The 23,842-nt window shown below is 35.0% G+C and overlaps 7 protein-coding genes and 1 long non-coding RNA gene across 15 annotated transcripts; 4 read left to right on the top strand and 4 right to left on the bottom strand.

Moving 5' to 3' along the window:
* The first annotated feature begins 616 nt into the window (after window positions 1-616).
* On the top strand, window positions 617-2,763 carry Prosbeta1 (proteasome beta1 subunit). Its single transcript, XM_040727463.2, has 3 exons — window positions 617-1,018; window positions 1,133-1,278; window positions 2,367-2,763. The coding sequence occupies exons 1-3, from the start codon at window positions 773-775 to the stop codon at window positions 2,656-2,658; spliced, it is 684 nt and encodes a 227-aa protein (XP_040583397.1). The 5' UTR covers window positions 617-772; the 3' UTR covers window positions 2,659-2,763.
* On the bottom strand, window positions 2,651-5,225 carry LOC121132026 (protein phosphatase 1 regulatory subunit 21). The gene is made up of 2 exons (XM_040727462.2): window positions 4,877-5,225; window positions 2,651-4,815 (listed from the first exon to the last, which is right to left on the bottom strand). Exons 1-2 carry the CDS (start codon window positions 5,052-5,054, stop codon window positions 3,074-3,076), a joined length of 1,920 nt encoding a protein of 639 aa, XP_040583396.1. The 5' UTR covers window positions 5,055-5,225; the 3' UTR covers window positions 2,651-3,073.
* A 570-nt stretch (window positions 5,226-5,795) lies between these two features.
* Window positions 5,796-6,997, top strand: LOC121132025 (uncharacterized). 5 transcript variants are annotated; one of them, XR_005869218.2, is made up of 4 exons: window positions 5,796-6,263; window positions 6,328-6,432; window positions 6,504-6,571; window positions 6,628-6,997. XR_005869218.2 is itself a non-coding variant. In XM_040727458.2 (4 exons), the coding sequence occupies exons 1-3, from the start codon at window positions 5,859-5,861 to the stop codon at window positions 6,510-6,512; spliced, it is 519 nt and encodes a 172-aa protein (XP_040583392.1). In that variant the 5' UTR covers window positions 5,796-5,858; the 3' UTR covers window positions 6,513-6,553; window positions 6,628-6,997. The 5 variants fall into 5 exon arrangements, 4 of the variants coding, with proteins under 4 accessions (XP_040583392.1, XP_040583391.1, XP_040583389.1 ...); XM_040727458.2 differs by having other exon boundaries at window positions 6,504-6,553; XM_040727457.2 differs by having other exon boundaries at window positions 6,504-6,997.
* On the bottom strand, window positions 6,811-11,314 carry BicD (protein bicaudal D). Of its 3 annotated transcripts, none has more exons than XM_040727452.2 (5): window positions 11,065-11,314; window positions 10,493-10,808; window positions 10,085-10,246; window positions 9,833-10,006; window positions 6,811-8,913 (listed from the first exon to the last, which is right to left on the bottom strand). In XM_040727452.2, the coding sequence occupies exons 2-5, from the start codon at window positions 10,718-10,720 to the stop codon at window positions 7,156-7,158; spliced, it is 2,322 nt and encodes a 773-aa protein (XP_040583386.1). In that variant the 5' UTR covers window positions 10,721-10,808; window positions 11,065-11,314; the 3' UTR covers window positions 6,811-7,155. The 3 variants fall into 3 exon arrangements, with proteins under 3 accessions (XP_040583386.1, XP_040583388.1, XP_040583387.1); XM_040727454.2 differs by having other exon boundaries at window positions 10,975-11,214; XM_040727453.2 differs by lacking the exon at window positions 11,065-11,314 and adding an exon at window positions 10,964-11,042.
* Window positions 11,315-12,433: 1,119 nt separating this feature from the next.
* Window positions 12,434-14,540, bottom strand: TM9SF4 (transmembrane 9 superfamily protein member 4). The gene has a single exon (XM_040727449.2). The coding sequence runs from the start codon at window positions 14,538-14,540 to the stop codon at window positions 12,654-12,656; it is 1,887 nt and encodes a 628-aa protein (XP_040583383.1). The 3' UTR covers window positions 12,434-12,653.
* A 152-nt stretch (window positions 14,541-14,692) lies between these two features.
* Window positions 14,693-16,053, top strand: Saysd1 (SAYSVFN motif domain containing 1). Of its 2 annotated transcripts, XM_040727451.2 has the most exons (3): window positions 14,693-14,826; window positions 15,315-15,602; window positions 15,661-16,053. In XM_040727451.2, the coding sequence occupies exons 2-3, from the start codon at window positions 15,381-15,383 to the stop codon at window positions 15,922-15,924; spliced, it is 486 nt and encodes a 161-aa protein (XP_040583385.1). In that variant the 5' UTR covers window positions 14,693-14,826; window positions 15,315-15,380; the 3' UTR covers window positions 15,925-16,053. The 2 variants fall into 2 exon arrangements, with proteins under 2 accessions (XP_040583385.1, XP_040583384.1); XM_040727450.2 differs by lacking the exon at window positions 14,693-14,826 and having other exon boundaries at window positions 15,103-15,602.
* Window positions 16,054-16,172: 119 nt separating this feature from the next.
* GlnRS (Glutaminyl-tRNA synthetase) lies at window positions 16,173-18,931 on the top strand. The gene is made up of 3 exons (XM_040727448.2): window positions 16,173-17,892; window positions 17,962-18,080; window positions 18,136-18,931. The coding sequence occupies exons 1-3, from the start codon at window positions 16,338-16,340 to the stop codon at window positions 18,820-18,822; spliced, it is 2,361 nt and encodes a 786-aa protein (XP_040583382.1). The 5' UTR covers window positions 16,173-16,337; the 3' UTR covers window positions 18,823-18,931.
* A 3,069-nt stretch (window positions 18,932-22,000) lies between these two features.
* Window positions 22,001-23,237, bottom strand: LOC139907628 (uncharacterized). Its single transcript, XR_011784349.1, has 3 exons — window positions 22,974-23,237; window positions 22,455-22,919; window positions 22,001-22,251 (listed from the first exon to the last, which is right to left on the bottom strand). It is a non-coding gene; the product is annotated as an uncharacterized lncRNA (long non-coding RNA).
* Between the last annotated feature and the right edge of the window lie 605 nt (window positions 23,238-23,842).

Below are 23,842 nucleotides of genomic sequence, written 5' to 3'. Positions count from 1 at the left end.
AGACAGACATCTATTTCTAGTATTAATTTTGTTGAAATTCTATTGTTAATTAATAAATTATATGTTGTTGTTGTTGTTTAAAATTCAAAGTGTTCAGATTTTAATGGACCACTTGGTATACCAATAGAAACAATTAAATGTGAATTTTATTAAATAAATTTATTTATATCAACTAACTAAACTCATCATATTTACAAAGTCCATAGACCTACCACTCTTTTTTCTTTTTTTAAAGTGAGATGTTGATTTGATCAGTGCCTTAGAAAATTCTATTCTAAGGTACTGGTTTTGATATAGTTCATATAAATTTTCAATCAAAATTGGAAGATATGATGTTTGATATATATTTAAAGTCAAATAATTTGGTCAAGACCAATCATACTTTTTAGTAACAAAATAAAAAAAATGGTGTTAAGTATTTTGTTACATAACTCAATAGCTATCAAATGATGATCTGTCAGATGAGTGCTTTATGCCTTTTCATGAAATTGGATCAAGTAATAAAGCTGGATTTTGTATTTCAAATCTTCTTTCGGTTTTTTCATTAAGTAAAATGACAGAAAAGTTAGATTTATATCGTTTATTTTTGTTTTTCAGATATAAAAGTAGCCAAGTTGAAACTGGCTCCCATGTTAGGAACGCCATCTATCGCCTCAAAATATATTTACTAGTTACTATTACTTACATATAAAAAGCCGAATATTATTCTGCGAAGTCATCATCCCATCAATTTATTAGAAATCAAATAACTCAAAAATAAATCCCTTACGACATGATGTCCACAATCAGATTATCCGAGTTCCCTGGACTCACCAAAAACTCCGACTTTCATGGAATGGACGAAGAAGTGAGTACAGGAACGACTCTATTGGCCTGCGAATACAAGGATGGAGTCATGTTGGCTGCGGATTGTCGAACCTCTCGTGGAAGTCTTGTCGTGAACCGGGAGAGTAACAAACTCACTCCTGTGAGTGAGAATATCCTTTGCTGTCGCTCTGGATCTGCTGCTGACACTCAGGTACTTCATGGATTCCTCATTTATTCATCATTTCAAAATACTTGCTTTTTTGACATTTTTTAAATTCATTCAAAAAAATCCTTCAATTTTTGACATTTATTTTGTGTGTTTCAGGCCATTGCCAAAGCCGTCCGTTACAATTTGGACATGTACAATGTGATGATGGGAGAGACAGCCCCTGTTGAAACGGTGGCATATATGTTCAAATCCATTTGCTACGAATATCGTGATTCGCTCACTGCTGGAATCCTCATTGGAGGGTACAAAAAAATAGATGTTGTTAATCCTGCAGAGAAACAGCTTCTTTGCTGTAAGGTCATTTTGTCGAATTTTATGAGTAAATAGGACTTGCATATAATAAGTTCTTGGTATCAGTGTTGCTTAAATATTACTTAATTGAAAAGTAATTTTGTTACATATATCGATTAAATATGTACCTATTTCATATTGTCCGTTTGGAGCATTGTCTTTACAATATATAATGAGTCGAAGAGCAAGGTAGCTCAATAAACAACATGCTGAGGAGAAATTATTCTCTTAAACTCAATGTGTGTACTCGGTAGCTTCTCAATAAAGAAATATACATTATGTATGGCCTTCAAAAGACAATTCCTAGGTCAGATGGAGTGATTATTACAATACTGTAATGTTAACTTATAATTAATCAGTGCACCTCCATTTGAACAATTAAAGGAACATTTGAAAGGAAAAAAAAAGAGTCAACTGCACATATTTATTGGTTACTGACATTTATGCTTAAAAAAAGATCAACAAAACAAAACGTCTATGCCACTCAGATTAAATATCTTACTGTATATATTTTTTTTATATTTTACAAACTAATATCCCTATATGACTGTTTACTACATATCAGTAATATATTACTACTTAACACTGCTTGGTACTAACTATTTGTCAAATTCTTTTTTTTTTTTTTAGAAAAATAATATTTTACACCATGAATGACTGCTTAAGATCGATAACATTGATCCTTATAAGAGTATCTTTTAGGTGTTCTCATGTATGTATTCAAAAAATATCTCATACTGAAACCATATTTACATTTTTTAGAAGCTAAAAGACGACGAAAAAGTCATTGTGAGCAATATACTTCAATAAGAATTGAAATTATGGGGAAAAGTTCCCTTTAAAAAAAAGGCCACAATTGGATAAAGTTAATGTATATATAAAATTCAATTAGAATTAGAAATACTTAATACTCATGTATACGTCTTATTTATAAATAAAATTTCGCAAAATATCTTTGTGTAAATAAGTTTGTGGCGAGATTAACAAACAAACAAAAAAAAATAAGACTTCAAATTCATGACTTTTTTTTCCTTTTTAGATGGGACAAAATTAAGGGAGGTCAAGTCTACTCCATCCCCCTTGGCGGTATGTGTGTAAGACAACCCTACACTTCTGGAGGCTCCGGCTCTGTCTATCTCCATGCTTTCATGAGTGCTAATTACAAAAAAGATATGAGTAAGGAAGAGTGTAGGGACCTACTTGTAAAAGGTATTGCATCTGCTGTTGAATTTGACGGATCCAGTGGTGGCTCCTGTCGATGGGCTTCAATTACTAAAGACGGAATTGAAAGGGATATCGTACTCTATGACGAACTCCCCAAGATTCGATAATTTAATGTATTTTAATATTATTATATTTACATCTTCTTATAATTACTAATTAATCACACTATTTGTAGATGATGAAAATAAAAATGTACTTTTTTTAAAAGGAAATCAGAATAATTGTTATTATTTCTTCTCTGATGACTTAAAAAGACGTAAAATTATAATATAAGCAAAGAAGTAATTAATCATAGAACACACATTAGGTAAAAAATCAACGATACATCTGGATCATTCAAATAAAAGACGTGATACTAATTTTTATAAATAAAATAAAATGGAATAAAACAATGAAAAATGCAATTAAATTGTGGTAACAACAACGTTTAAAAAAAACTAAAATATTTAAAATAAAAACTGAGTGATGATGAACCCCTCCCACTAAAAAAAAAAGTTTCACAAATTATAAAAAAACGATAAATTATTTTCTAGCCTTGAATTTTTTATTACTCAATTCATATTTAAGACTATTTATTTCGTCCGTTTGAGAAGATAGTTTATCATTCATATTAGCTAAATGTTCTGACATCGTGGACAATTGGAATTTATAACTAGAGGACGTTGTGTCCATCTCCTCACACAACTTCTCCTTCTCTTCACGGATACTATATATTTCACACTCCATACGCTTTTTGTAGTTTTCCAAACATTTTAAACGCTTTACAAGAGTGAGACTCTCCAAATAAAAGGAGGTTGCCTTGGAGTCTGCCAGAATTTTCTCTGAGAGGAGCTCATCTAATTTACATTTGTATAAGGATTTAATATCCTTGACTTCATCAGAGGACTCCTCCAATATCTCCCCCTCGCATTTGTATATAGGGGAGGAGGCCTCTTCTGATTGCTTAAACTTATTAAATTTCATTTCTAGAAGCTCATACTCCAATTTCCAATGTTCCTTGCTCTGTTGATTCTTTTTGAGCTCTTTTTCTAGTCGATCAGCAAGTTCGTTGACATTTTTGATTTTTTCCTTTAGATTTTCCACTTCGGAGGGCGTCGTGGGCTCGTCTTGAACTTGAATCAAATTACCTTCAACATTTTTTGATCCCTCTTTCACTAAAATCCCTATCCGTGTCAGGTTATCAGACAAAATCCTCGAAAGAGAGTTAAGAACGTTTGACAAGTTGGATAAGGCAGCGGCGATGAGTAAGTTATTATTCTTATTCGTATCCGGAGCACCCTGTCTTTCAGAATCCATTAAACATACAAAGGAGTTTGAAAGTTCCAGAACCTCTCGATGCAGATTTGATACACTTACGGATAGATTTTCTAATCCAGGGCCTGATCGTATATTGGAGGATAATTCATTGAGTCGAAGTGAAGTATCTACAAGACAAGATCCGTAGGATCTCAAATGTCGAGACACTCTATATTTTTCCTCCGAAGAAGTACTTTCCTCAAGCTGGAAAGTAAGTAAAGACTCTAATTTCCTATAATACTTGACATAGTCATGAAAAGCCGTAGCTAATATGAGGATGTTCTCAGTCCCTTCTTTATCCAATACATCTTTGAGAAGAGTTTGAAATGATAATTCCAAAGGTTTCAAACTTTCAACATTGTTTTTAAGAAGTTTGGAGAGCTCTGGAGATCCTCCAGATAACCGCCGCTCCCAGTACGTATGGAAATCTGAAGAAGAGGCTACAAATTCCTGTATTTGCTCTTCTACACTTCCCAGAAGCTCCACAGTTTGTACCCTTATATCCGTAGACGTCAGAGGAAAGTTATAGTTGGGAGAGGAGGCGTTGATTGAGCCGTTACTATTAGCCGTTTTCATCTGCCTCAACTCCGTCTCCAAGGATTTAATTCTTTCCGAAGTCGTGATTTTTTCTTCTTTGAGCCCATTGAGCATTTCAATAAGTTGTGACTCTGAGCGATGAACTTTGGCTAAATTAGACTCCAGCTCTGAAATACGGGATTCATATTTGGAGATACGTGAACGATAATCGTTATGAATTCCGTCTAAAGTAGTTTGAAGACCCTCGTTTTCTTTTATTTTGTGGGTGAGTTCTTCAGAGAGAACGTCTCCATTTTTGCAAGTGGCTGTTTGTGAAGGAATGGCCTCGACAGAGAAGGACTCACTTTGAAGAAGCTCAATGCGCCGTGTGAGCTGTTTGTTGCGGAACTCCAGCGATTCCATTTCAGCTTCTGCTTTTCGAAGTGACGTTTCTACAACAATAAAAAAAAGATGACATTTTCTACAAACAATCAGTGACTGCCTACTTCATACCCTTTTTTTTAAGAACCTCCGTGAGATCCTCACGCTTCGTCTTTTCGTCAATGGCGGCTTTTTTGACAACTCCATATTGAGCGCGGATTTTGGCGTATTCTGAAGCCAATTTACTATATTTGGCGTTCAGCTCTTCTACAGAGCCGAAATGAGGGGTTTCCGTCGAGGACGATGACATCTCCTTCTTCTCCTTACCTGCACCTCAGGATGGATTACAAGCGAATCATCGTATCAAAACTCCCTGCTCGATCGCAGGATACACCTCTTATTTTTTATTATATGATTTTTACTATAGAAAAAATAAACAGCACTACCAACCGACTTATTCTTATCATTTACATATCCTAGCCAAACATATTTGCTTCATTCCCTATAATACTACAATCATATTGCATTAAATTAAGGCCGAAGGGAAAGTTAAATTCCAACCATAAATGATCGAATATCCGACCCTCATAACAGTTACTTTGGCCTTACTCCAATATCATTATATAATCTTTTTCTATATAATATTTTATTTATAATATAATCAGATTGTACCATTTGCAAATTGTACATCTGATAATCCTATAATTGTTTAATTAATTGATTCTAGTATTTGATTTTGATGCACTTTAAATTACGTATTTATTATACTATTATTTTTATATATGATATAATAAAATTAATACAGTTGGGTTTACAATTAATACAGCCTTGGATTAATAAGTATATGATGTAAATTAGGTATGTCACAGAATACGTCTCAATTAATTAGCAATTTCCTTCAAATAAATAATAAAACTAAGGTCATAATAACTTATCGATCGACATCTATTGGAATGTTAAGTACCTACAAATTACAATACTAGCAGTAACTATAATATGGACATTTCTTGAAAGTAGAACTTGTACAAGTTACAACTTGTACAAAGAAGTCTTAACCGGCTCAGATTGAAATACGAAAATTTAGCCAATCACAAAGTCTAGTAACCAGAATAATATGGAAGACGGAACGTTCACACAGAGATTTTCTCAAGACTCTGGAACATTTTCCCAATCTTTATTATCCGATTACCCTTCAACGAATAGTACAGGAGGATATTTCCCATCGGATCCCCGTCGCCCTCCACTTCAAACATCCCTCTCCGGCCGTCCACGCTTTGGCCTTCCTCCTCATCGTGCGAGCAATGCCCACGTCCATGCTCTTCTTACAGAGCTTCGCTCTGACATGGATATAATTCCAAAGAGCTTAAATAACGCAGTGGAAGCCGGCACTAATTTCCTCTCTTCGGGTTTGGAAGAAACGAACGAATCCATTAAACTACTACGCGAAAAGGCCATTGGAATCGAGGAGTCCCTCACAAAACTCGACTCGCAAGAGAATACCATGTCTAAAATCATTAATGTAATTAATCCATTCATTAATTTGAATACATTCCACTAATAAATCCTTTTATATATACATATAGTCTCAATTAGAAATCAAAGAAGCTCTTTTGGAACTCTCCAAGACAGTAGAGAAACAAGGTTTTGAAATAGATCGTATGAACTCCCAGATGGACGAAATTATTAATGTAATTAAAAAGTCGAATACAAAATCTCCATCAATACTAATGCGTAGAAACTCTCCTGCTATTGTTCGCAGGGGGATTAATCGAGCCATACTTCCAAGGTTTCGGAGATCCCTTTTAGATAGTTAGTTAATCATCATATGTAATACTAGTTAGTTAATTATCTTATTCAATACTATAATCACATAACCTATGTAGGTACTACCAAAACCACTCATTTGAAAACATCAATGTAAGTCTTCTCTATGTATTTTCAACCTACGGCGTTCCATAAAAGTTTGTTAGAAGAATCCATATTTCTGTTTCGTTAAGTATTCGTTGTTCATATATAAGTATATATATTCGTAAATTTCCAATTAGGTGTGAATGAATGTATCCCAATAACAGTTGAAGTTATCTATTCGTTAAAATTTATATATACATAAATATCGTAAATTAATAGTAACAATTCCTTTGTTACAACGTGTTATATATATATATATATATATAATTATAATTAATTAAGGATAATAGACAGTATGTAAGAATTCGCATAATAATAAATACACAAGAAAATATGGACAAAAAACATTTTAACATGATTTTAGGCATTCAGGTATCCATCATATTTCTACACAGTATAATTAATATTATAATTATTTAAACGAATGTATGAATCGTAAAGCAAATGACGTTAAAAATATGAAATTAATAATAAAGGAGTGGTTGGTGATGAATAATGATAGCTCAGTGATTGTCTAACCGACTAGATTTGTGATCATAGTTGCTCGACGATCTGGACGTACCTCTACCGGATTTTGAAGTGTTCGCAACCCCTCGTGTACGACGGGGAGTGTTATGCCTCATTTCGGATGCCATTTCTACTTCTTCTAGCTTTTGTGTAAGTTCTAACTTTTGATGAATAGCCATACGGAGTAGTTGATTCAAAGTCTTCTTCTCATCTTCAGCGGATGCGTATTGCCGATTAAGTTCATCAATTTGAGTGGCATATTCCTCGCATCTGGCGGCAAACATGGCTCGAAGAGAGCTGAAAGTAGCTGCATCTTCCTTCAAAAGTCGAAGTTCGTTTCTCAACTTCATCATGGTTTCAGAGACCACAGTTTTTTCTTTATTGTATTTGGACTTCAGGTTTGTAAGAGCCACTTCTGCCGTTTGCTTGTTGGCCTTGACGACTGTTCTGAGAGTTGCAATCTGTTCTCTCTTTGTGGAGAGGAGTGACTTGAGTTTCACAACTTGCTCACGTGAGTCACTCATTTCGTCAAGAGAGATGGGCTCTCCTCTTTCTGATATCCTTACTTCGGAGGCAGATGAGGATTTGGACGAGGCTTTAGGATCACCACCAGAGTTTGCACCTCCAGCAATTGATTTTTCGATAGCATCTTTTAAGTATTTGATCATGTCTTTAATAGTTTCGAGAGAGTTTTGAATGGCCACGGGGTCACCCATTCCGTCTGAATTATTACTTAAATGCTTGCTCGTTTTCAATTTCAAAGCTTGAGTTCTGAATGAATGCGACAGATCATTGGCGATGTCATCAGACTGCTTCTTGTAGTCCACAATTATCCTTGAGGGTATATGTCCAATGGACGCACAAACCTCCGTATATAGTTTTGATAGTTCATTTTGAATATTTTGCATTTCAAACTCAGATGTTCCAATGGCTCGTGCGGATTCAGAGGATAATTTTTCAAGAATTCTTATGTCAAAATGGAGATGATTATTCTTGGTCTCAAGGGAGACCAAGTCATTTCTGAGAGTGATGAGCTCGCTTTTAAGCTTGTTGATGGCAACATCAGGCTCTTTAATACATTCGTTGGAAGATACCAAGTTCTTCAAGTTATCTTCCATCTGAACCAATTCTCTCTCAGCTTGCTCTGACCAATTTCCTGACAAATCCTCCCGAATTTTCATCAAGGCTGAGAGATGAGAGGACAACTTTGCAATTTCAACCTGCTGGGCTGTCATTTGTCCTCTGGTCTTATCAAGAACATCTCGAGATTCCTTTAGATTGTTTAATAGGGCAGTTTTTTCAGTTTCAGAATTCTCAAATTTCTTTTCCAAACTCTTTAATTCATTCAAATGAATTTCACTGAAAAGATCACTCGTAGGTCCAGAGTCTGGGGCAGAGGCAGCTGCCGCTGCAGTAACATCCTCTAATTTCTTGAAAATGGGACCATCTTCTTCATCTTCAACATGTATTCCACCTTCAATAATTGTTGATGAACCAGTTGTGGAGGTAGTCATTCCCTGGATACTTAGAGCTAGATTACCAAGCATGTTCATATTTTCGCTGTTTAGTTTACTATCCAGTTCTTTTTTGAGCATGTAGCGCTGTTCTCGCTCTGCTTGAAGGGATTCTAAGGCTTCTTCAAGTTGTTTCTCAGCTATTTTCTTGAGATTGGTCATTTCATGATTCTGTTCGTTTAGAATATCCACTTCCTCTTGCAAATGCCGAATTTCATGCTTAGCACCTTCAAACTCAACCTAGAAAAGACAAATATAATTCTAAAAATGTATTTAATATACTTTATTTTAGTGCAAGTATTTGGTGCACTTATTATCAGGGTCGTTGCCACGGGAGGGTGCCCCCCACATGTGATAATACAATATCAAAAAAAAAAAAAAAAAAGGATGTGAGTCGGAAATTTTAATGTTTGAAATCTTTAATTTTGTCCGAAGATATTGTTATTTCCTCGTTTCTAAAAAAATGGTTTTAATCAAAGAAACATGTCCTTTCTAAAAAAAAGGTTATTAAAAAAAATTTAAAACTTTTTAAACCTCCCAAAGAAAAATCCTAGCAACAGACCTGCGCATTAGGAATTTGTAATTAGTAGGGATGTGAAAATTACCAAAATCCTCGTGAGTATATACTTTTCTTTTTGATTAACAATCACGAAAAAAAAATGCATTTTTACACTTTTTATAGGTAGATTTGAGGTAACTTTTGAAGGAGAAATAAAATCATAAATCCTCAGGAAAGTTTACTCAATATTTTCTGCAAAAGTAATTTTTTATTTCCAAAATAAGTTTGTATTTGATGTTAGCTAAGGCGATTGATCAATGTAGAAATAAAATAAAACGATCAAAAAAATATTCTATATTATTTTTTTTTGTTTGGAGGGATATATAACCGATTTATCTTTTGAAATATAAGCAAAATGAATTTATTTGAAAGATGATCTTTCAAAAAACTAATATTTGCTTCTAGATAAAGTTGTCTAATTTAGTGGCTATAGGGATTTGATTCCAACTTTTATTTGAGGCAAAACATTAGCCGGGAGGTTAACTTTTAAAACCTATATTAATAATAATTATTACATGAACCTCAAATGATAATTAATTATATGTATCAAGAACATAATGGATACTAGAATAGTAATAATGAATGGATTCTCGAACTCACTTGAGAAGATCTTAGTCCAATAATTTGCTTTTGAAGAGCAATATTCTCTTCCTCCAACTCTGAATAATCTATTAAATGCCGGTTTTCTCGATATTTGTAATCCTTTAACTCAGCCTTAACTTCCTTAAACTCCTTTTCCACAATTTCCTTTAGTTTAATCACTTCTGCATATTCCTAAAAGGTATGATGAGAATGAGTTATTAGTACGGATATAAAGGATATATATGTATCCAGGAAAGGTTATTTCCTTACCTGTTCTATCCGCTCTTTTTCTGTTTGAAGCCTCGTAACTTCAGACTTGGTGTACTTGATATCCAATTCCATATCAATGATTTGAGTATTAAGAGAGGATTCTCGAGCAGCTGACTCTGTAAGAAGAGACTCTTCGTGTTCAATCCCCGTTCGGGTTGAGACCTGTGAATAATAATAAGAGTAATATGTTGTAATAAGATACAAGGCACACTCTTGGATTTGTTAGAATTGAATCTAATTAAGATGTAGGCGTGTTACAGATAACATACATAATCTAATATTACAAAATGTGGAGGAGGGAGCAGACCTCACTCACAATTCAAGTTATCGTAGCAAAAAAAGAAAAGATAGACGACAACAGCTAGCAAAGACATCATTGCACTCAGCTTTGCCAAAGAAACTACTCACTTGTTGTGAAGATTGAAATTTGGCGAGAGCCTCTTGTGTAACCTGAAGTTCATGTTTGTTGACTTCATAGGCTGCTTCAATCTCATTGCACCTCTCCTCCAACTGCTCTTTTTCCTTAAGGAGTGCAAGTCCATATTGTGCAGATTGGATTTTCTCTGCGGAGGTTTGATCCAAATCCCTTTGGAGTCGGTCTAGCTCAGACTTTAAGGACGGGACGTCCTCAGACATATTGCCCACTCTTCTCTATAACAGGGCAGCTTATTCTTTCACTTCTTGGGCCTTTCCACGACTTGTTAGTTCATTCTGCAGGCGATCCCTAGAATCAATGGAGAATGGAATTAGTGGGAATAGGATGATGATATAGTCAATGGGCTTGGTTCCAAGTATCAAGTATGTGAAACCGGCAACACGCCTCGTTTCTTTCTTTCTCTCTTTCTCTATCTCTTTCCTTCTTTCATTTCCAAATTATACCTTAAATTCACCTATGTTTCACTCGACTGTCTCAGAACCACGATATTTAGCCAGAACTCTCTGTCTAACCCTTACATAAAGTACAAAAACACCATATTTACCCTTCCAATCCGCTACCCTCGAGCTTCACAAGTGAAAGGATTAGAGGGGGGGGGAGCTGATTTTAGTCGTTCCACAGTTCCCTTCTCCCTTTATTAGAAGAGAGTAGAGGAGACAAGTCGTGTGAGAAATTCTTTTCCTAATACTGACTGACTCTGTGCCTATTTATTATTTTGTCAGAAGTATAGTCTATAAAGTAAATCATAAAATATATGTATGAAAGAAATTGTCCGCTCCTGAAAAAGGCTGAAAAAGGTAAAAAAATATGTCAAGAGAGTATTAGAAAAGCTGGCGAGAGAGAGCGTTGAGAGAGAAAAATCATCTTTTAGGCCGATTTCTGCCTTCTCACGTAGGTACGTAACAACGTAGCTAGAAGGGAATGGCAGGAAAGCGCAGGCGCATACATCATACTCTGAGAGTGAAAAGGAAAAGACAGCTACTAAGCTCATAAGAAGATAAGTACGTAGACATTTGACCTATCTTTTTCTCTCTCTTTAGCTCTTTCGTCATCATTTCTTCATAAAAATATAAACAAAGTAGCGCTCCTTAGTTTGAGGAGATACATATTTATGGTCGTGGTATATCTTTTTCCCCACACTAGATGTCTCTTTTTGCGATACCACTCACGACGTCTCTTAATCATTTTCTGCAGCGTTTTTCTTCCCTTCGTAGAGTTGACCTTGTTAATTCATTTAAAAGGGTAAATTCATAGAGAACCTGGAGTTAGTTACTTATATATATGTAGAGTAATATTCAACGCTTGTAGCGAGTGTCGCTAAAACCACTACCTTTTACAAATATTGATCACGTGGTCTTTGTTTCGCACCTTTGTTTTAAAGCTTTATTCTAGTTAATAGCTTGAAGACTATTTACTTCATAAGTAATGTAATTAATCATTAAACAAACAAAAAACCGAGTGACGATTTCCTAGTACTATAAAATAATATAATCATAAATTATATAAGCTTCCACGTATCTCTATTTTTTATATAATAAAAAATAGAGATACGTCGAATGTCTAAATAGCATTAAAATTAATATTTTTTTATACAATATTTACAAAAAAAGTGGGCACATAACGAAAACTACGTTCGTTTATACAGAATTAATAAGTATATCACATTGACATAGAGAGTGATAGTCACATAATAATATCCCAAATCGCACACACCTGTTAATTTTCCTATTCGTTATTATTACTATATTCAATGATCTCTTGCGCACAAGTGTTTGGCAATGATCTATTAAATAATTGTCGTCTCTTACTAGCTAGTCAAATTTTTCGAAATAAAGTCCAAAAAGTTCTTATAAATATATATATATATTATATTTTTTTGTCAAAGAAATAAAACAAAAAAAAAAAAAAAATACTCAAATAGATAATTAAAAAAAGAAATCCTCAAGAAGGTGTTTTACATTAAATATTTAAGATACACCACAAAAAAGCTGATACCTATTCATAATAACTAATGATCCAATTACATAATATAAATAAAAGGTAATTAATTATGAAGAAACAAAACCAACAAAACAAAAAAAAATATAATTAATTATGAAATACTATTTACTATTAAGTTACATACTATGTTGATTAATCAATTTTAACAGCTCCATATATTTTTCGAATAAAGAAAAATGCGGCATAGAAGCCAATGGTTCCAGTCACTAGCCAAAAGGTAATGACCATAATTAGGGTGTAAGTGAAGTAGAGAAGAGTTGGAACGAAGTCTTCAATGTCTAATTTGGTATAAAAATAAAATACACTATAGGCAAAAACATAGACGGCTGATCCGCCGGAGACAAAGAAGCTCCTCCACCACCAATGATAATTTTCGGAACAGAGCTGAAAATATACCATGACGATGGATATTTGTGAGCAGGATATCACTAAAATAACAAATACAAGGAAAAGAAATCCAAAGAGATAATAAAACTGATTTTCGTAAATAGCGCTGAATATGAAGAAGAGTTCGATAAAGCAGGCTCCAAAGGGTAGTACTCCAGCTATTAGTGTACTAAGAGCGGGATCCATATACCAAATTTGGGTTGGGATTTGTCGAGGGATTTGATGTGTTCGAACGGGTTGATCATAGGCTTTTTTCCGGTATCCAAAATAGTAGCCAATGTAGACAAGTGGAAGGGATATCCCAAACCACATGGCTCCCATTCCTAACATAGTTGTAAAAGGAATAGCTCCTGATGAATGTTGGCCCCAAATGAAAAAGTTGACAAATAATCCCAATGAGAAAATAACCCCAGGATATAAAGTAGCCGTTAAAAATGCGGCTCTTTTCCATTCCTTGCCTTTCATGGTCTTGTATAATCTTCCTGCCAAATATCCCGATACTAGGCCCATAAATTCATAGAGAAATATAGCAGCGGTGAGGATTCCTCCTCTGGATGCAGGAGACAACATTCCAAGCATGGCGAAAAAAATGGTTATGGCTGTCATACAAAGTAGTTGTATCCCAGAGCCAATCACTGCTGCAAACAATCTAGTATTTGTAGGGGGTCTAAAGACTTCTCCATGAACCAATTTCCAACCCGTTTCTTCAATAGACTCTTCTAAATCATCATCCATGTTGTAGCGGGAAATATCTCTTCGGAGAGTTCTCACAATTATCATAGCGATGATACCTGCTAGGAAAAATACGACAACAATGGAGTTAACGATGGAAAACCAATGGATTTGCACATCTGCCATGTTGAGATATATGTCCCATCTCGAAGCCCAACGAATATTACTCTCTTCCCATACCACAGAGTAGGTAAATATCACTTTGTTGGCTTTGTCTTTGACGATTTCCATTTGCTTAGAATCTGTCTTTATTTCACATACACCATTTTCACCAAGTTTGACAGACTCTGCATTCAAACTAGAGGTTTCTACACGAAATCCCACAACACGATAGGTCTGCTTTCCCTCCGAATCCAAAATAGCCTCATTCATATGGTAACTAAGAATGAATTTGAGATGATTATTAATGTAAGATTGTCCATTGTACATAAAGCCAAGACGATATCCCGGCTCATATTGAGGCTCCTTCTCAGTGGCGAGCGAAAACTGAGTGGCAATCGGTAAGTTATCAATGATGAGGTGGACAAAATACTCTTCTTGAATCCTATAATTCACTTCGGAAGAGGCTTTGGCATCCCAATCCAGGGGCTGACAGAGAGAAGCACAAGGAACATTGGTTTTCATTTTGATATTGTAAGGGGTTTTGACAATTCGATCCCCTCGAAGGATCTCTCCCAGATTCTGAGACTTGTACTCGAGTAATCCATTTTGAGGCCTACAAAAGGCTAGAGAATAGTAGTCATAGGGTAACTGAGTATGAGTGGATGTCATTTTGATGGCCCGGACTTCGATCTCCTCTCCGACAGTAAAGTCCGTTGGGGCCACACCAGGGACATAAAATCCATAACAGGAGACGGAGAAGAGAAGGATGGAAGTGACAACAAGGGGATAAGTCAACATGACGCCCTTTTTCTCATAACCCGAAAAAGGATAGTTAATTAATATTAACTGAAGTGATGAATTAGAGGGAGCCCTTTTGTGTCGTGGAGTAGAACTAGAAGGAAGTCAAAGAGTGACGTTTTCAAAATTTATGATGAATATATAAAAGGAACAAATTCCCTGCCTTTCAGCTTCCTTAGTTAAGACTGAAAGCGAGTGAATGCTGAGCCCTGCTCCACTTCACTCCACTGATCTACACCTAACTGCTAAAGCTTCAACTCTAAAGGACTTTCAAAAGCTAAAGAAAGTAAGAGAATTCAATCAAATCCGCACTTGATGAATTAATCAATTCAACATTAATTTATAAAAGGTTTTGTCGCCGCTAATACTTTTAACTTTAGTTAGTCAAATAAAAAAATAAGCAGTTTTAATAGTAGGAGCACAGGCAGACAAAGGCAGGAACAGACGTTTCTTACTTAATTTGAAGAAGCACTATAGCCTGGATGACTGAGCAGTGAGCTGACGCAGATTTCTATATCATCAATATTCATCTATGCCAACAGTACAAGATACAAATTCAAATTGAGATAAATATATTAAATTATAATAATATATTTGAAGGAACTCCAGCTTTGCTCTTTCCTCATATTCCTTGTCTTACATACGTACGCGATCTCACCTTTCAGTTTCAGCAATTAATTCCATTTGTTTACAATTAAACTTTTTTACTAAGGACCCATTATCCTTGGGTTATCTATCTCTACTCCTCGTAAACATTATAATTCATTTCTTTAGAAATAGTCGCACTAATTAAGAGCCAGACAAGTAGAACACTATGCGTACATATTCTTCATAATAAACATGGAAGATAAATTGGCAGAGTATCGTCGAAAGAAAAAGGCAGAATCTTCATCTGTAAAGACCGATCAAAGGTCTTTATTTCAGAGTTTTACCTCCATTTTTCAAACAACCTCCGTGAAGGAAGAGGATACAACTTCTGAAAGACCCGTCAAGTTAATTAAAAAAGAATCTGACTCTGAGCCTGAAGAAGAAGAAGATCTTCTTCCAAGTGATGAAGAGCTTGTACGGTTTAATGTCTTAATTAAAGCCTAATTTATTTACTAATTAATAATCGTTATAGGAAGTACAATGGTCTGGGATCGACTTATTTATTCTGGCTGTAAAACTATCTCTCTGGATTGCTCTTTGGGGAGTAGCCATCAAATGGGAAATAGGAGTATGTTTTGTGGTCCTATCAGGCTTTGTTTTTATTTATCTCAATTTGTCAGATCGGAAGAAAAGACCCAAGGAAAAGAGTGCTTACTCCGTATTCAACAAAGAGTGTCGTCCTCTTGATGGAGCTCTTAAGGCTGAACATTTCGAAAAAATGATTGGGAAATCATAGTCTTAATAGTTAATATATTGGAATGTCAACACCTTTCTATACCTAGTAAAAATTTATATATAATTATCTAATTTTATATTATACGAAAAAATAAAGCAATGGTCGCAAATATATATATTTAATTATTAATTATTTGTCATGTTTAAGATATTTTGAGGTTGTAAGAGTTTGGTTTGTAGATACGTCAATCCCTAGTAGTCTTTGGAAAGAATGTGCAATAATTATGCCGCAAGAGAAAAAGAAAGTGATGGCGTCACAACTCAGTAGAAATTTATGACGTCATTACTTTTTGAGTAGGTTAATAATAAATAATAACATTAAAAATTCGACAAGCACTTTCCGCTCCACGTTGACGTCAAGGCCTACAATTTTTTGTCCTGGATCTAAAATAGATTTTGCTGTAATCCGTCAACATGTCTGGAGGAGAGGATGAACGCATTGCTCTCTTCGAGTCCTTGGGTCTTTCGCAAACAAAGGCAAAAGAAACGCTCAAGAATGAAAAACTCTCCAAAAGTCTTGAGGCTCTTATTCGATCAATTCCTTCGGGACAACGGGAATCCGTTTCATCTACTGTGGGCACACTAATTTATCACGTAGCTTCTAAAATGAAGCCACAAGTCTTTGACAAGCATCACAAAGTCGTGTTAAATTATATTCTGGACGGAAAACTTTCATCTGAGCTGAAACTCAACGCCGCCCTCGATTACATCCTCAAGAACGCGGCCTCCTCACAACTAAACATCCAGGAATTTGAAGAAGCAGCAGGGGTTGGCGTACTCATTACACCCGAGCAGATCGAAGCTGAAGTAGAAAAGGTTATTAAAGGAGTGAAGGCGGATCTTTTGGAGAAACGCTATCGCTACAATACGGGGCTTCTCATGTCGCAAGTGCGTTCCAAGCTCAAATGGGTGGATGGAAAAGCCCTCAAAAATGAAATAGATATTCAAATACTGGATATCTTAGGTCCCAAAACGGATGCAGATCTTGCTCCACCTCCAAAAGCTCCAAAAGCGCCCAAAAAAACTAATGATGAGACGAAGGACAAAAAACCTTCGAATAAAGCCCCTTTAAAAGAGCAGCAAGCCTCTGAAGATAACAATAACAGTATTACGATTAAGGAGCTTATGAGCACCAAAGTTAAATTTCATAAGCCGGGAGAAAACTTTACCTCTGATGGCTACGTCACTACCCCCAAAACAAATCAAATTCTAAAAGAACATCTTAAAAGAACTGGGGGTCGAGTTAAAACACGTTTCCCTCCCGAACCAAATGGTATTCTTCACATTGGACATGCCAAAGCCATCAATATTAATTTCGCCTATGCAGATGTGCATAATGGAACTTGCAATCTTCGCTATGATGACACAAATCCAGAAAAGGAAGAAGAAAAATTCTTTGTTGCCATTAAGGATATGGTCGAATGGCTGGGTTACAAACCCGATAAGATAACTCACTCCTCTGATAACTTTGATCAACTGTACGAGTGGGCTAAAGTCTTGATCCAAAAGGATTTGGCATATATATGTCATCAAAAGGTTGAGGACATTCGAGGCTTTAATCCTCCTCCATCTCCCTGGAAGAATCGCCCCATAGAAGAATCTCTACAACTCTTTGAAGATATGAAGCATGGTAAATTTGAGGAAGGAGAGGCCACTCTTCGTTTAAAGTTAACCTTGGAAGAAGGGAAAGTGGATCCTGTTGCCTATAGGATTAAATATGCGGCACACCATAGAACTGGAGATAAGTGGTGTATTTATCCAACTTATGACTATACTCACTGTCTTTGTGACTCCATTGAAGACATTACTCACTCTCTATGCACAAAAGAGTTTCAAAATAGAAGATCTTCATATTATTGGCTCTGCAATGCCCTAGATATTTATTGTCCTGTGCAGTGGGAGTATGGGAGACTCAACGTTTCCTATGGTGTCATTAGTAAGCGAAAAATTGCCAAACTTATTGAAACAGGTTAGTTTTTCTTTAAATATAATCTAACATCAACATTTTACAAATCTAATTATTACAAATATTCCACAGGGGTTTGTTCGGATTGGGACGACCCAAGGTTGTTTACTTTAACCGCTCTACGCCGTCGTGGTTTCCCTCCAGAGGCCGTGAATAATTTCGTCGCTCGACTGGGTGTGACTGGTGCTCAAGTAAGTTTTATTTCAGGAATATTATTATTTATTTTCATTTAATATACTTTTGCAGATGACTGTTGATCCATCCATGTTAGAAGCTTCTGTTCGAAGTTACTTAAATGTCCATGCACCAAGATGTATGGTTGTACTTGAACCCTTAAAAGTCAAAATTACCAACGGTACCTCATTGCCAAAAAAAGTCAATGATGTTCCACTCTTTCCAGACGATCCCTCCAAAGGAACTAGATCTTTATCTCTAAGCTCTGAAATATACATTGAAATATCGGACTTTAATGAAGTTCCAGAAAAAGGATATCGACGACTCTGCCCTGGTCAGAGTGTTGGTCTACGCTATGCAGGAATAGTTTTAAACTTTTTGAATAAAATCGGGCCCAATGAGATTGCAGCAGAGTTCGTTCATGTATCAGAAGTAAAAAGTAAACCTAAAGCGTTCATCCATTGGGTTGATGCATCCGCTTCATCAAATATTACTATTCGCCTCTATGATCGCCTCTTTAAGCATGCTAATCCAGAAGATCCATCCGTTGTACCCGGAGGATTTCTCACGGACGTTAACCCAGATTCGTTGCGAGTGCTTGAAGACTCTGTCATTGATTCTAGTGTTTTGAAGGGGATGAAAAATTATGACAAATTTCAATTCGAACGGAATGGATTCTTTTCTGTTGATCCAGATACTAATTCCAATCGTTGTGTGTTCAATCGTACAGTGTCCCTTAAAGAGGATTCTGGAAAATGAATTTATATCTTTTGAATCGAACCACCTTTTTATCTTCTCGTTTATGAGATCACTTATATTTTTGATTTTGAAATAAAATTAAATCCTAAGTATGGATTAGTCAATTTCATTACTGTTATTATATATAATTCTTATGTAAATGTTTCCTAAAAACTCACTGTTTAATCAACGTTACTTGCAGGAGATATGGAATCTTCTTACTTAGATGACATGATTATTGAATCATCTCCACCACTTGTTCATGACGAGGAAAGATTCAAAAAATTCATTAATCAACTCAAGCTAAATGGCGGAGGGATTTTTGAAGAAAGTCAACCGAGTCTAGAGGATCATATACAATACTTCCTCTTTCAAGGACATCTCTCCAACGTTTTAATGAATGCTCGACCCAATGATGTTGCCAAACTACCGGATCTTATTGCGAATGTATACAGAGGTGTGTATCCAAGTTTCATTTCCTCACTGGATGTGGTGGTAGAGAGTATCCTCAAAAGCATTGCCCTCTCTATGCATAATCAATCATTCGAGAATGCTCGATTACTCTCGACGCTCTGTTTGAATTTTTTACCCTATTGGGATCCTGTGGAACGATTTGTCCGTGATTTTAACCTTAGTTCGACGAAAAAGAACCATGTAATAGATTCATTAAATGATTTGGATAGCATGCGTAGGAGACCTATCTATAAACTGTATTTGCGACATTGTCAGAGTGCAGATGAAGTTGAGAAACTCTTTGGGGATTTTGAACACTTTGATTCTGATATACATGAACTTTTGATTTCCAAGAGCTCATTTGATTCCAAGACAACAGACATTCTTCTATGTTGCTTTAGGGGCAGATCAATTGATTATTTACTCATGTTTCTCAAATTATGGAGCGATCCTGTGATTGCGAAAGCGGATGTTTCAACGGAGATCCTCTATTACACTCGAGCCATCTTCATTTCCTTTTTTCACATTCCAAATGATGTACTTAAAAAAAGATACTTAGAAATTTCAAAACTTCTCGCTGAAGGACTTCCCCATCACTTTTCCTCATCAGATGGCCGAACCTTGAAGCTTGCTAAATTTCTAAGCGATTTTATGATTTTCACTCTTAAACAGTGTGGAGTGGTTGGTGAGCGGAATGACACAGAGGGTGAAGATCTTCCAATAAATCCAGTCGATGATTTAAGCCGTGAACTATTATGTTCCTATCAGAATTGTTGTTCATTATCTAAGAATTTTTGGTACAGCAAGTACCACGGAGTTGACAAAAATCAGTGCGTTGAAAAAGAACAAAAACCAATCCATACTAAAGTCCAAAGTGAAGACAGTTCATCAGATGATGATGACGATGATGATCTTGATCCCATTGAGACCCTTGATGCTCCAATCAAATGTCCCGTAGTTTACATTCGCGATTTTATCGAAAATCTTCCAGATTTTTCAAAGGAAATTGATCAAATGTCTTTGATTTTAAAGCGTCTTCCGACCATTATCGATGCGCAATTACGCTTGGAACACTCGAGTATATGTAAAGAAATGTTGGAAGTCGTTTTTTCTTGGCAAAATACATTTGATGAAGCATCTTTGGACGAGGATCACAAAAAAACCTTGGAAGCTATCCTTATTGCTGCCCCAGATGTTACAATTCCGGAAATTTGTCACTATTTTCATAATAGACCCAATATCATTGCCCCAGAAAAGTGTCTCATCCTAAATGTTTTATCTCGAACTATTTCCAATCCTAAATTAGACTTAAATATCTTGAAATATATAGCCGACTCATTTTTTCATATTATACTTAGAGAGGATAGCCGAAGTATTTCAGAACAAGCTGCTCCTGTACAAGTTCCTATGATTATCCTAAGTTCTCAAATCCTCACTCGACTCCCAAATGTGATGTCAAAAGATACATATCTACGGTCCTTTTTAACAGCCATTAATGATCTTGTGACTGAGTCAGATCATGGAATGAAGGAGACCATTGTTTTTGCTCTTCATCAGATTTCTAAAGCACCGATTATGTCGTCAAACTCATTGTCTCCTGAGCTTAGAATGACTCTGGGTGAAACAAGGAACATTCTTTTTAAAGTATTATATTAAATTATCATACAGTAAATATATATATATATATCATCTATTCTATGCGAACGAGTCTTTCTTTCGAAAAAATAATGATTTAACAATAAAGCTTGAGACATCTGAATTGACGATTACAAATGAAGTATTGGCTCGTACTCTGTTATATTCGGTATTCCTAAATTAATAGCATAAGTTATCAGATGTGGGCAATCGTTAATTTTTCGTTAGTCCGCTAAATGGCAATCCACTAGTTTTCTTGGTCATTTCGCTATTACTAATTCCGCTTATTTTCTAGTTTCACCGTACCGCTAAAGATTACTCCAACATATCCTGGAAGGTTGGCGGTAGGTTTACTTTCTTTCTGGAATACATTTCCAGGCTTTGAGACCAATTCTTCCTCTGCGAATCTAGAGGAGGCGGCTAGACTAATTGACCTAGATAGCAGCGTTAAAAATCTGTCCCTTTATGTTTTAATCTATGGTTACGGTAGTTACTTGTGAGAAACAACAGACTAAAATAGTATATCTAGGAGTAATTAAGAAGACTAGTCCCAGCATCTAAATAAGATTAAAGGTTACACGAGACCAATGTATAGAATTAGTGCATTTGTAGTCCTTACATAAATTCTACCACAACTATCTATCTGATTCAAAGTATTAATGGCCAAATTGTAAATATACAGGGTTGATCTTGTCCGAGATTAATAGAAATACAAGGTTATACCTAGAGTTGATAATATTGTAGAGTAAAACGCGTGCAATGAGAAGGGGGGGGGGAAAGACATATGGTATCATTGTTTAAAATACTGATGTGATTATCAGCTTCCTGCTTTATTATGATTTTGAGGGTATAACGAAAGTATTTGTTAGCAAAATGTTTAATGAAGATATACTACGTATAATTGACTTAGACGTTTTTTATCCGTTACAGTAGATTTGAAAACGTCACACTCCATGAAATTGCAATTCATTATTAACCTTATTCTCCAAATAATAGCTAATGAAACGACAAAATAGAGTACTTCGAAATACATTTGAAGTTCCAAGTTTAAAAAAGAAGGCTTTAATTAAATATAATTTACATACTAAAAAATATGCCACCATACATTTATGTTAAATATACAAAATTAAATAATTGGAATCATATAACTAATAACAATAAATTATATATACAGAATATTGAAATAATAGATTGATCCAAATAATATTTTCTTGTTCTGACATCGGAATCCAGTTAAATATGTCATAACTTTAGGTTGCAAACACAAGCGAGACGTGGAGTTTAATCCAAAAGATAGTAACCCCTCTTCTTCATGTGGAAGTTGCTATATACAATTGTGCATAGGATAGATATTGATGACATCTAAATAATTATTAATAATAAAGTAAATGTCAAAATCATAAAATTAAACAATAAATTACTAATAAAAAAAATGTTAGAAATAAATCCATCTTAAAGATTTAGAGCAAAAGCTAATTATATAGTAATAACCGGCGATATTATTCCTTATTAAGAGCATGAAAAAATATTTTTTCCCCGTTATTTATGCTTATTTAACAACATACTATTATGATGAAGGATACACACAATGCAACTACCCCCGTTGTTGTGATCATTTTGTTTTTGTCTTTTATGAGTTTTCTGAACACCATTTCTTGGAGTTTATGCACCATAGCGAATCCTTTAGGGATAAAAAAGTAATATTTATTGACTATGTAATATTGGAAAACCTAATGATCATACCCAAGTCTTTAAGTGAAGAAACTAGTATCAGACAAACTAATTGCGAACCATCCAAAGCTACTACCCCCGTTGTTGCGACCATTTAAGCAGTTGTTTTTGCCTTTTATGAGTTTTCTGAACACAATTTCTTGGAGCTTATCAACCATAGTTAAACCTTAAGAGAAGAAACTAGTGTCAGATAAACTAGTTGCAAACCATCCAAGGCTACTACCCCCGTTGTTGTGACCATTTAAGCAGTTATTTTTGCCATTTAATGAGTTGTGTATCGTACTTCTTGATATGTTTAGCTAAAATAGAATCATATTTTATGGTTAGATTAAAATTTTTTTTTGAATACTTACAGTTAGATAGTACAAAATTCAGAGTTCCATTCCGAAATTAGTAAATATTTTATACTTTTTACTGATAACTTGATCGTCATTTGGTGTGGATGACTCAAAACATTTTTATATGTATTTCTATAAATGACATCAGTACCAACATCCTCCATTAATTTAATGATGGTTCCTCTGGAAGAGATAGGTTTACCCGTGTATTTCTCCATAAATATTTTGAACATAGATGATTAGCAATGGATAAGGGTATATACATGTAATAAACATCTTTTTGAGATCAGAGTTAAAGAGTTATTCTTACCAAAATTATCACCCTTAGTTATACCATAACGCGTGTACGACTGATGTTTGACATCTACCACGCTTTTAAAAATAGACTTCATAGTATATGAGTGGTTGTGTAACATAAATACATGATGGTTAATTTTTTGTATGTACATAGATTATATTTAATTTAAGCCTTCTATTGTAAACTTGGAACTTCAAATATATTTCGAAATACTCTTACTTTGTCGTTTTATTAGTTATTATTCTGATAATATGGTTCATAATGAATTACAATTTCATGGAGTGTGACGTTTTCAAATCTACTATAACGGATTAAAACCGTCTAAGTCAATTATACGTAGTATATCTTTATTAAACATTTTGCTAATAAATACTTTCGTTATACGCTCAAAAATCATAATAAAGCGGGCAACTGATAAATACTGATGTGATTCTCACTGATAATCACATCAGTATTTTAAACAATGATACCGTATGTCTTTCTCCCCTCCTCCCCCCCTTCATCTCGCTCGCGTTTTTCTCTACAATATTATCAACTATATGTATATGTCAAACTATTCATTTCCTAAAAAAAATCGTGCACTCTA

This window comes from Lepeophtheirus salmonis, chromosome 1 (assembly GCF_016086655.4).
Source record: "Lepeophtheirus salmonis chromosome 1, UVic_Lsal_1.4, whole genome shotgun sequence".
NCBI lineage: Eukaryota > Metazoa > Arthropoda > Copepoda > Siphonostomatoida > Caligidae > Lepeophtheirus > Lepeophtheirus salmonis.
Note: the sequence above shows the minus strand (reverse complement) of the source record. Positions and strands in the feature narration are given on the sequence as shown.